At 43.3% G+C, this 12740-nt stretch overlaps 1 protein-coding gene across 1 annotated transcript in view; it reads left to right on the top strand.

The window, feature by feature from the left end:
• Positions 1-11733, top strand: part of midn (midnolin) — a 31442-nt gene extending 19709 nt beyond the window's left edge. Inside the window, exon 8 of the mRNA XM_070859721.1 lies at positions 8564-11733. Coding sequence (XP_070715822.1) covers positions 8564-8826 — 263 coding nt within the window. The 3' untranslated portion in view covers positions 8827-11733. The remainder of the gene's footprint in view (positions 1-8563) is intronic.
• Positions 11734-12740: the final 1007 nt, after the last annotated feature.

Below are 12740 nucleotides of genomic sequence, written 5' to 3'. Positions count from 1 at the left end.
CTGGGAACTACTCATTGGCTTAACGCATTGAGCCATTGGGGAGCGAAATGAATTAAAAAAAAAAAAATCCAAATATAATATTCAAAATCTTAACAATTTTCCGCCAGAAATGAAAATACAGTTTGCGCAATATGATGCATTGTGTGGCAAATATACGTACCTTAGAGTAGCTGTGCATAACTCCCCATAGTTCATTGAACCATATAAAGTGAGATTTGAGTTTCAGTCTGTTCTGTGCTCAGTTAGGTAATCTCCGCAACCCTTGCCTATATATATTTCTGACTGCTATCCCAATGCTGGAAGTCTGTGCGTGCAACTACAGATTGAGAAAAGTATCAGCCCTGCTGGTTAAATAGCTCCCAATATCTATTCTCAAAGACTTGTGCGTGAAGGGCAAGTAGCTGATGATAATGGAGAAACAATCCCCCAGCATGAATCGGCTTCAGGGAGGAGAAAAAAAGAAAGACTTGCATTTGTATAGTGCCTTTCACGGCCACCGGACTTCTCCAAGTGCTTTACAGCTAATGAAGTACTTTTGAAATGTAGTCATTGTTGCAATGTGGGAAACACGGCAGCCAATTTGCACACAAGCAAGCTCCCACAAACAGCAATGTGATAATGATCAGATAATCAACACTGCACTGGAGTGTTAGCCTGGAGTAGGATTTGAACCCACAACCTTCTGACTTGGAGGACGAGTGTGCTACCCACTGAGCCACAGCTGACATTGAAGATTGGGAAAGGGTGGGGGGGTGGGGTTGGGGGGTGTTTAACAAAATTGCTGATGAGACGAGGGAACATGTTGGAACAGAATGCTGACAGCCACATTAAATGTTATGCTGGCTCGAGCACTGCTTTGTTACGCTTTGGAGCAGGATATTTACTTCAGTGTTCTGTGGCTCGGCAGTTTTTATTCCAGTGTATTCTTATCAGAGGCTGCTCTAGGCAGAGAATGCGAGCCGGTAGTGGTCGCATGTGCTTTTCTTGTGATATAGCAGCTGTTGATAAAGTCAAACCAGATAGAGCAACCGCCGCTTGGGAGCCGGAGGAATTAGCAAGAATGGGTATCGCGGGAATGCAGCAACATTAAAGTCTGGCCATAAATCGGGCTTGTCTGTACCTGGGCTGTTTTTTTTTTCAAGCTTCAGCAGCTTCTGAAGGCTCCTAGGCTGCGCGGCTATAATTATCAGGTTTCTTGGAACATCTGTCACATGAAGCGAGAGGAGGGCCTCTTAATGTGTCTCGGTGACTTCATGCTGAAAGTATATCATTCAGTGTGATACCACGGGTAGTAAATACAGACAAATTTATGAAAGAGAATTAGTTGGATTTTTTTTCTCTCTTTGTAAGAAAGCATGGAGTCTTTTGTAATTTTTTTTACTATTTAAAGACCCAAACAAGGCACACTCTATTCAGACAAATGTGGAAATAGCTGACATTGTAGTAGAAGAGGTCAGCAGCTTGGAACGGAATGAGGAAATTGCAGGAAAGGCCATTGACTGCAACACATACAGCCATGAATAATTTAAACCCTCTTCAAAGATTTTACAATGCCGCTTTTACAGTCAAAGTTGCTGCATAGTCACAACCGCACAGTTTTTTTTTCTGTATTTATAGAAAGAATTCTGAGCCTAATTGTTTCTTGGTCTCAAAGAGTATTCATTGGTTATTCTCCACTGTCTAAAATAAGGTCACGCGCTCGCCCCCATCCCACTTTCTATTAATGCTAAGTCTTAAGCCTGAATTGTTGCCTGAATTGTTTGCATATGGTACAGCTGGAGGCGCTTGCATGATACCATTTCTTAATTTTGATTGCAGCCCCTGTAATCCTTCTGCATCAATCAGTGTTCTTGGCTTCTCCACCCACTCTGATCTCAAATGGAAATATTTCCATCGTTACTAAAGCTACCTCCAGAAAACTGGGTCTTTTCGTTTGTACCCAACACTATTTTTTCCTCTGGGCAGCAACTCATCACTGTCTAGGAAGCTCCAGTTTGTCCAGGAATTGAACGTTGCTGGCATGTCTTGCAGGACATCTCTTGCACTCTTGGACTGGTTACAAGTAAAAGCTTGTCATCTGATACAGGACTCCACTCTCCCGCCTCCAACTCCTCTCTCTTTGCAACTTGACTGGTCTTGCTATGTTTTAGCAAAACGGCTGTGATCAATGCACCTTCTGAATTCTAACATGTACTTCCTCTTCCCTACGCTCCAGCTATATTGAATTTAAGACTATTCCACAATGTCTCACTCTGACTCATTCCTTATGACCTCAAAACTCTGGCACATTTGACCTTCCTTAGTTTTCATTTCTACATTCTTTGGCCTTTTAAAAGAAATAACCCTTTAGTAGAAACTCTTACCCAAGCTTAGTCTGTCACCTAACTACTTCCTGATCTAACTTTTTTTCTCTGTCACTTTTTTCAATCTTGTTGGTGTCCTGTACAATGAGCCATGGCTTTTTTTTAACCTATTTTCTTCAACAGAACAAAAGCCCTTTGGTGCTTGCTCAGTTTTTGGACGGTTGAGGAGACGCGAGGAAGGTTATTGAAATAGATTACAATGGTGCCGGAGTCCACACCCTTACAGCACGTAAATGAATCAGCTCCAATAACAGGAGATCCTTTCTGACCTTTCTTGCTGCACTTGGCAGCAGAAGTTGCAAACTGCACGAACAGTGGGGCCTTTCAACCCCATGAAAAAACACAAAAGAACCCAGCTCCCACCTCACGAAAGGTCATTTGCAGCAACTGCCTGCGATGATAGACCTTGAGACTGTGTGTGAATTGAGCACAGCAGATGGCAGTGATTCACACTGTGTAATGGTGAGGAGCAATGTGCCCATGCTACAGACCTCTGCAGTGTACATGCTATAGTCCCAGGTTGAAGTGGGAATTGAGGCTGTACTGACATTTAAGATACTGAAAAAAATATGCATCCTTAAACTGTCTTCGACCGTGCAGCTCAATACTATGCCAAAGCTAGTTGCCTTCTTAACATGTTAGTCATTTTCTTAATTTTTACACAGTTGGGGGTGCTGTACCAATGTAGCACCCTTTAACAAAAGCAATTGAATGCCTCAGATCTATGGGTACTGTTGTGAGCTGATAGTAGTTTTTTGGAAAGCGCAAACGCTTCTTTATCTTTGCTCACATTTGCAAAGCTGTAATAATAGAATAAGGAAGAGAAAGTAGCTCCTTTGCAACAAAAAAAATGTATGTTCCTTGCCTCGATAATTTGCCTAAAATGCGCACAGCAAAAAGGTAGTTGCGTGTATTTTGAAATGCAACCAATTTAGGCCCTGATTTGCATTTCTCATGCCAGCGGAGAATCTTTCTGTGTGCGCGCCAAAGTCTCGCCTCGATGGGAATTATAAACGAAGGGGGGGGGACAATGAAGAGTTTTCTTCACTTTTGTTTTTGGCAGATGTGGGGAGCCTGCAGGGAATAGCTTCTCGGTATTTGCATTCAATCCGCCCACACTGTAGACAGTAGCAGTTGCATAGAAAGGTGATGGTTTACGCAGACGGGGGTGGGGGGGGGTTGGGGAGGGCGGGGGGGAAGTGGGGGGGGAGGAGGAGGAGGGCTGTTGGGACAGGAAGACGTAGGAGAGCACAGTTTGGTTTAGCTGTGCTATACCCTGTGGTTTCCAGCTCACGTTTTTGTTCCAAAGAATACCATTGTGTTTTAACGTTGAAAGCGGTTAGCTTCCACCAGTCACAACGTAACTGTCAATCCGCACCGAAAACCCTTGGTTATTTCTTGCTTGAGCACAAATGTACTTGGCAGAGGACAAAAGTGTAATAAATGCACAAACGCAGGTAACAACTTCCTTCCCTTTGCCCTTCCCACCGCCATTCATATATTCATTAACAAGCACATTAGGCCATGTGCATTAACTGCGGAGCCCAGACCTATTTATTTTACACATCCAACTGCAGAAAATGAATCGTAGTTGAAGATTAGTTTGACTAGCTTGTTGGGCAATACTGAGGAATATTTCATCCCTCCTTGGATTCTTGATTGGTAGGAGGTCTTTTTTTTTGTCGTTGCCAGGTGTTGGCTCAATTACGCACTACCCGACGCTGCCAGGTATTTTTAAACCTGCGGCAGCCAAACAGGAAATCGCTTTTTTTTTTAGCAACAGCTGAATGCTAGTGCTGGGTTTAATTGATGCTTTCTGCTATGGAGGGAGCTGCAGCAACTGTAGTGGTTTGCAACTGTAGAGATACTGCCATAATGTATCAGTAAGAATAAAAACAGCTTCTCGTAGCCTCCGATGGAAGGTACATAGAAAATAGGTGCAGGAGTCGGCCCTTCGAGCCTGCACCACCATTCAGTAAGATCATGGCTGATCATTCACCTCAGTACCCCTTTCCTGCTTTCTCACCATACCCCTTGATCCCTTTAGCCATCAGGGCCATATCTAACTCCCTCTTGAATATATCCAATGAACTGGCATCAACAACTCTCTGCGGTAGAGAATTCCACAGGTTAACAACTCTCTAAGTGAATAAATTTCTCCTCATCTCGGTCCTATATGACCTATCTTACCTTATCCTTAGACTGTGACCTCTGGTTTTAGACTTCCCCAATATCGGGAACATTCTTCCTGCATCTAACCTGTCCAATCCCGTCAGAGTTTTATATGTTTCTATGAGATCCCCTCTCATTCTTCTAAACTCCAGTGAATACAGGCCCAGTCGATCCAGTGTCTCCTCATACGTCAGTCCGGCTATCCTGGGAATCAGTCTGGTGAACCTTCGCTGCACTCCCTCAATAGCAAGAATGTTCTTCCTCAGATTAGGAGACCAAAACTGAACACAATATTCCAGGTGAGGCCTCATCAAGGCCCTGTACAACTGCATTAAGACCTCCCTGCTCCTATACTCAAATCCCCTAGCTATGAAGGCCAACATGCCATTTGCCTTCTTCACTGCCTGCTGTACCTGCATGCCAACTTTCAATGACTGATGTACCATGGCACCCAGGTCTCGTTGCACCTCCCCTTTTCCTAATCTGCCGCCATTCAGATAATATTCTGCCTTCATGCTTTTGCCACTAAAGTGGATAATCTCTCATTTATCCACATTATATTGCATCTGCCATGCATTTGCCCACTCACCTAACCTGTCCAAGTCACCCTACAGCCACTTAGCATCCTCCTCACAGCTCACACCGCCACCCAGCTTAGTATCATCTGCAAACTTGGAGATATTGCACTCAATTCCGTCATCTAAATCATTGATGTATATTGTAAATAGCTGGGGTCCCAGCACTGAGCCCTGTGGCACTCCACTCGTCACTGCCTGCCATTCTGAGAATGACCCGTTTATCCCTACTCTCTGCTTACTGTCTGCCAACCAGTTCTCTCTCCACGTTAATACATTACCCCCAATACCATGTGCTTTAGTGTTGCACACTAATCTCTTATGTGGGACCTTAGTAGTGATTTAGTGTCCGATGCTCCACTATTTAGATGTTTGTCTGATGAACACTTTTTATTTAAAGCTGTCTGTGTAGTAACTTTCCCAATGGCTCAGAAAAAGCATCATCCTCACAATGGCTGAGATCAGCCAATACAGTACAGACCAGAAATTTGACCCTGGTTTATGTGTCCAGTGACACAACACAAGATAACATTACTCGCAGTAACTGAATTTTGGAGGTTAAGCCAAGAGCCCATCTGCCTGCTCCGGTGAATGTAAGAGATCTCGTGAAACACACAGAACTTCACTGGTGTCTTGGCCAACATTACTCCCTTAACTTGCACCACCAACAAAAAGAAAAATTGGATAGTCTGGTCACTCATGTGTTGTTTTATTGGATCTTGCTGTGCACAAATTATTGCCGCATTTTCCTCCATAACAACAATGACTGCACGTCACAAAGATAATCCACTGAGTGTAAAGTGTTTTGGGTCATCCTGAGGATGTGATCAGGTGCTATATAAATGCAAGTTCTTTCCTTTTCTGACAACAGCGTGGTAACACTCACTGCCATTTGGCTCATGCATGAAGAATGGCCCATTTGGTGAGGTAAATTGGGCCTTCTGTAAACACTGGACAAGAAATAAAAATAATAGATGATGAGACAGTTGCCATAGTAACAGAAATAAGACCAAGCTTGCAACAGGAAATGGCTTCCTCTTTATTTAAAAAAAACTTTCAACAAAGTCTTGCCTAGTGAGATTCTAAAGTGCAGTCATGAATAGGAGGAACAAAAGCTTGTTTTATAGCATGTGCTCCGATACAAAGGAAAATGAGTGTTTTCATTAGCTCCTTGAATTTAATCTTTGGAAACCTTTTCTGCCCAACTGGCATTTACGGTAAACTGTCGCAGTTAAAATTTGAATAACAGTTTTAAAACGAGTACTTTGCTGAGCACTAAAAGGGACTTGCAAGACAATATGCAGACTGAACAGTAGGTGATGTTAGAATTTTGCCAATTTTTTCCCCCCTCTCCAATGCGAGGGCTTCAGCTGCTTTTTATATACTTTTGCTGCTGCCTCACGGTGGCACGTTTTGAGCAGTCGGTGGCAGCAGATTTTTTTTTTAAGGACATTGCTTAGGAAGACCTGTTGCTAGATCTTTCCGATTGCCATTGGAGTTCATGTGCCCAGTAAAGATTTTGCAAGCCCCTTGTAGTGACGTAGGTATGTAGATGTGCGTGGCGTTTCGTGGTAGTGATGCTATGAAGTGGCATCATGTCGTCAGTACTTCATGCATGCTGGATGGCCAAAAAGTCATAGCCAGTCCGTGCGTGAACAATATCACAGAATAGTACAGCACCGAAGGGGGCCATTCGGCCCATCGGGTCTGCGCCATCTCTTTCGAAGAGCAAAATCCATTTATTGTAATCTACTTTGTCTTTGGCTCATCATCATAGGCAGTCCCTCGAAATCGAGGAAGACTTGCTTCCACTCTAAAAATGAGTTCTCAGGTGGCTGTACAGTCCAATATGAGAATTACAGTCTCTGTCACAGGTGGGACAGACAGTGATTGAAGGAAAGGGTGGGTGGGGAGTCTGGTTTGCCGCACGCTCCTTCCGCTGTCTGCGCATGATTTCCGCATGTTCACATGAAGACTGGCCGCACTGTGGGCGAGTGACGCATCTCGGTGTCTCCACGATAACCCTCTTTTCAGCATCTCGTTCAACTGGCTATTGTACACGTGCGAGCCTTGACGAAATGTCTCAGCAGATTGTTCAATAAGCATTGGTTAGCATCACAGCTGGGCTCAATTCTGGCCTCGCGTAACAACCACAAATGCGGCCTTTCAGAACCAGTCGCTGGGTCTTGTTCAAGAGCAGGGACACTGGTTGGTCTTCCTTTCTCTTAGTCGGGAATGGCCGCCGATTGTAGCGCTCAAAACCGATTGGGAATTACACTTGGGATGGTCCTGTGTCCCTGCCCTGTAAGGTTCAGCAACAATCTGAATAAACTAGCTGAGGCATTGGAGGAGGCATGGAAATAATTCCACAAAAAGGGTCAATGCATTGTTTGTAAAACAGAAAAGGCTTTCCAAGTGCAAAAATGCCATCAGCGTCTTAATCTATCCCTTGCCCTCAAAGTTAATTGAAGACAGGTTGCATTCCCAACTATGCAATTGACTTCCTAATTGTTTCCATAGCACACCATTTGCACACTTGGAAAATTCTAACCAATTGGAAATGGCTATTGGTGTGCTTCTGGATCCTTCCACCTCGCATCTCCACTCAAACTAAAACACGTCAAGTAGAGTTGAGACATTGGGGTCCTAGTTGGTTCCTTGAATTTCCATTAGCTTACGTATTCTGTCAAAGAAAGATCTATAGGAGCCATAGGGATAACCTTTACCTCTCTGTTGCTATGGTAATGAATGAATGCACGAGCACTGATGTTTAATCAATACAATTCCCAATAGCGTCTAATGCAGGATTGATCTCCTCTAATGTACTAGCATTATTTAATTCCATTCAGTGGTGTGTAGCAGGAGCTTTGAAACGACTTGGTCTGCGGTGACTAATGCACCCTCAATTACAGGCTGGCTTTTTAACCCATTCCAAGCCAGTTAGGCCCATGATAGGCCATTGAGATTAAAGGCCAATATTGGAAAAACAACCCAATCAATAAGGAATTAAAGGCAACGGTGAGCAGATTCAGAAAGGAACTCGCAAAGGACTCTGGGCTATGAACCAATGACCAAAATGTAAAAAATCAAACTGATTTTTGTCATGGTCCAGAATATACGGTTGATGTGCTAATGATTGAAAAATCAAGTACAGCAACTTTATCCGCTAGAACTTCATTGTAGATTAATAGGCGTACCCCAGCCTGTAGCGGTATTACTAAGTGGCCAGGCTGATCCACTTTACAACAATTAAGATTGAAGCATGTTAAGTGGGGCAACGAAAAGACCCTCATTTCTTCGATCAACCCCATGAAACAAAACCAGTCTTGATCGATTTGAATATAATGGTACGATAAGAAGTTCCCCATTCACTTATATACAGTAAGATGACCGATTTTATCCCGGTGTGAAAATTTGAATTCTCTAACCTTTTTTTTTCTTCTTTCATTGTAGGCGACCGACTGAGACAGACAGAAAACCGTGCGACCCGCTGCAAAGTAGAGCGCCTGCAGCTGTTGATGCAGCAGAAGAGGATGCGCAGGAAGGCCCGGCGAGATGCCAGAGCACCATACCAGTGGCTGCCCAACCGCAAGTCCAGCCGGACAAATAGCAACAGCAGCGTATCTAGTGACGGCAGCCTAGACTTGGACTTTGAGGACTCTGTGTGGAAGCCCGAGGTCAAAGCTGACATGAAGTCTGAGTTTGTTGTGGCATAGACCTACCTGGCGAGGGGGTAAAAAGCAGGACTTCACTTTTGATTTCAGCGACCAAATGTACTCTGAGCAAGCTTCCAGAGGTTGCAGATGGAGTATACGAAAGTTAGAGAGACAGAGAGAGAAAGCAAGGTCTCCTGAAATCAGGACTGTACATCTGAAAAACTTTTAATTCCCACAAAAAAAAGAATGCTGTCTGTAGTTCAAGATGGAAAGAAGTCACATGATTTAAGTGGATCTAACAAACAGCAGTCGGTGTGTCTGCAGTAACAACAAATGGCTGCCTTACAAAATGGTCAATTATGACGGAGATCGGAGAAGTCTTGGCGTGTCCGGACATGAGCAGGCCTTTCCTCTTGGTGATAAAAAGCCGCACAATGAAGCTGCTTGTTGCCATGGTTGCACTGTTCTTCACGCGAAAGCAGCAGGAGAGCTGCAATTGCAAAAAGTCTCCTTTGCTTCATTGAAGGTCAATGGGGGCACGATGCTTTTATCGGACAGGAAAATAAAAATGAAGTCTTTTAAAAAAAAATATATATATACTGTATGTAGCATTGTTCACCGACACTCTCAAAAGCATTCAGTTACTGAAATTTTGCACAATTTTTAAACAGCGTGACAACAGGTAGCTTTCATTCAAGTAGGTTTCTCTAATGGTGACTGCATGTGTCCATGGTGACGGGTGTCTGTCAGCCCTGGTGAAGCTGTAGATTTTGGAAACGAGAATAGTGGGTTTTGCTCTGCATCATATTTATGATGGCCTGTGTCACATGGGAAAGGTTGAAATTGTTGGCACGAGCAGAACTGTTCTGGGGAAAGTGATGTTTTTTTTTTCAGTCATTTTACCCTACTGTTTTGGGGGTGGGAGGGGGTGGAAATCTATACATGGTGAGGCTGATTAAACGCCTCTGTTGTCATTTTTCCGACATAACTGAGCCAGATCATTTAGAGGTACACTTGTGGTACAGTACTAGCTAGTGTAGACTGTAGATAAGTTGCGAGATCCATCGTTTCAAGTTATCTCTTGCATTTTGCATACCACGTCTTGGCTTACCAGTAGACGGAGGCCATATTGGTTCTGCTTTCAGTGCCGTGCAGTTCAGGCAATGGGCATTGAACTAGGCCTGGGAGCGAAGGTAATTCTTATAATGCAGACCTTGGGGTTGGCACACAACTTCGTACTTGTTTGTTCTACACTATACAAGTGTTATCTATTTAGTCTAATGGTACAATTTTTCATTTTCTGAGGAAATTGGCAGTTTCCCAACAATTAAAAAAAAAATAACATTTACATTTTGGTGTGTGTGTGTGTGTGTGTGTGTGTGTGTGTGGCTGGGGTGGGGGGAGGGATGGGGTTAAATCAAAATTTGCTGCATAAGCCTGCATACTCTTTATAAATTCAGTACTTAAAGATATTGTTTGTGGCCAAACAGCCCAACATCTTCAAAACTGCGAGGGTTAGCTCGGTGATCCTTAGTGGGGCCCATTTTGAAATGAATTTTAAATATGTGGCAATTGCTAAACACAAGGCGCGATGCGGAGTGTGTGGGGTGTGTTCCTAAAAGTGTAGAAAGAATTGGTTCCATGCTTATCTGGCACTGTAGCCATGACTGCAACTGAAATCAGTACATGAGGTACCCAAGGTCCTACCATTGCAATACTGTGATGTCACAATATTACACAACCCAATCTCTTCCTCACCAGTGTCAGTAACACAAGTGCCTTTTTGTTCCCAAGTCTACTTCTGTGTCCCTGGCATATCAGCTGGGAGAATTCCCCCCCCCCCCACCCCCACCTCTTCTTCCACCTATGCTCTTAATTGCAGTCTATGGAAAGGCCAGTGCTGCCCCCTCCCACTTTGTTTTTCTGCGTCTTCCTATTGTTCCAACGTTCCCTGTCTTTGTCATAGAATTGTCACCTGTTTACGCTCGCTACTGTACAAAACAAATGTCGGAACACTCTCTTCGCCAAGCTAACTCCGTTCTTTCATCCAGATGTCCTAGGCTGTGCCTCCATTACCTGTGCAACTAAGCCCCTGCAAGGCCATTGTGGTGTATCAAGGTGTGCCGTCTGGACCCCTGTCATGTCCTGTACCGTTGTGACTAGGCACACTTTGTAACATCCCACTTCTGTTTGTGAACTTCCTGCTCGTATTTACTGTAGGTTTTTTATATATATACATATATATATTTAACTGACTTTGTACTGTGTGCTATCCGTTGTGCCCCTATCCTGGTTTTAAAAGAAAAACGTAAAGAAGCATTAATTCACCAATTTGTTGGTGGGGATTAAATGTATGAACACCTCATTTAAATATTCTGTATTCTTGTAGCCAATTTAAAAAAAAAAAATACAATGTTCTAGCTAGGCTGGTGTAGCACAAATGTGACTGTATTAATTTATAAACCAAAATGGTGACTGTGAACTAGGTATTTATTTGTGCATTTGAAAGTTAGGGGGAAAACGACGTCACAGCTTGAACACAGCCAGGGTTGATGCAATCTCCTCCATGGAATCTGCAGCAGTTTCCATTAATCTAAGCAATACATTTCATGGTGACTTGGAACAGGCCTTGTAGTTCATTTGGGATGGGGTTGGTTCAATGTAACCAAACAATTACTGTCACTTGGGATTTTGCATTTACCTCTGCCTTACACCCTTGGCAAGACAAGAGGGGTGACGCACTGTCATCCTAAGCATTGGAATGAAGCAGAAAACAGTAAATTATAATGTATTGGTATGTAGATAAACTTACATGCATGTATCATTAGGACTTGACAATGGTTTGTGGGACATACAGTAATTGGTTGTTATGTGGTAATCTGAACATGTACAAACTTGTATTAGGTTTTTGTATAGCATTGGAAAAAAAAACGACTCCGCAGGTATAAATAATAAAAGACCAAATGTTGGTGATAAACATATGCCTTGTTCCTTGTTTTGTGTATTTTGTATTGCGCATTTATTCTCTTTTTTTTTTCTCCTCTGCCTGAAGATATTGACTCCCTCGTGGCCATCCAAATAGTTTTTTTCATTATGAGCCGAGATAGTGTTGGGGAGGCTGGTACTGTATTATCATGTTTTGCATCAGAGCTCAGTCTCTTCATCTGATATACATACTTACTTTCCAATAAGAGTCATTGGACGGCAAATGGAAATGAGAATGTGGGTTACATATTCTATGCCCTATATTGGCTGCGAATGGATAACTGAGCACAAATCTGGGAGCTCCCTGCTCAGTTTCAAACTGGATGATGCATTTACAAACTAATGTCTATTATCTAGGTGCTTTACTTTATAACCCCCAAAGTGCAGTGATCATTACTTATTGTACCTTGATCTCACACACTTGTGTAACAAATGCAAAACAATCTTGGAGGCAAGGCTGACTGCACCTGAAGTGAGGAGCACCTTCCACTTCACAAAATGCCCTGATAATTAAGCTTTGATTTATCTCTGTTTGATGTTGTGATCTTCCAACACTTAACAAAAGAATGCCAGGCTGACCTTTAACTGACCAAACCATTGATCTCAAGAACGCAGAACAATTGCACCTCTCAGACTTAACCAGGCACACACCTACACCTTAACGGAAAATGGGGCAAACCAAATTGCGTCTGGAGTTTGGTCCAATCATTTACCAATAGGGGAACCCTGGGCAGATGTTCCATCTGACCTCTCCACATCAATGGGGGAAGTGTCTGGGGTGATCTCATGCTCTCCTGGGAATTCTACTCTTTAAATCCTTGAAACCCTTCAGATTCATGCTCCAGGCCTTGCTAGAAGTAAGGGAATTGATCACCTCATGCTGCTAGATTTATGGCTATCATTGGAACCGAAGATCTTTCAGTGATGGTTTCTCTTTGGGGCTGGGAACACAATCTAGTAGCAGAAGAGCCTTGGGGCAGGCTGGGTGC

The sequence above is a fragment of the Pristiophorus japonicus genome, chromosome 18 (genome assembly GCF_044704955.1).
Source record: "Pristiophorus japonicus isolate sPriJap1 chromosome 18, sPriJap1.hap1, whole genome shotgun sequence".
Classification (NCBI taxonomy): Eukaryota; Metazoa; Chordata; class Chondrichthyes; family Pristiophoridae; genus Pristiophorus; species Pristiophorus japonicus.
Note: the sequence above shows the minus strand (reverse complement) of the source record. Positions and strands in the feature narration are given on the sequence as shown.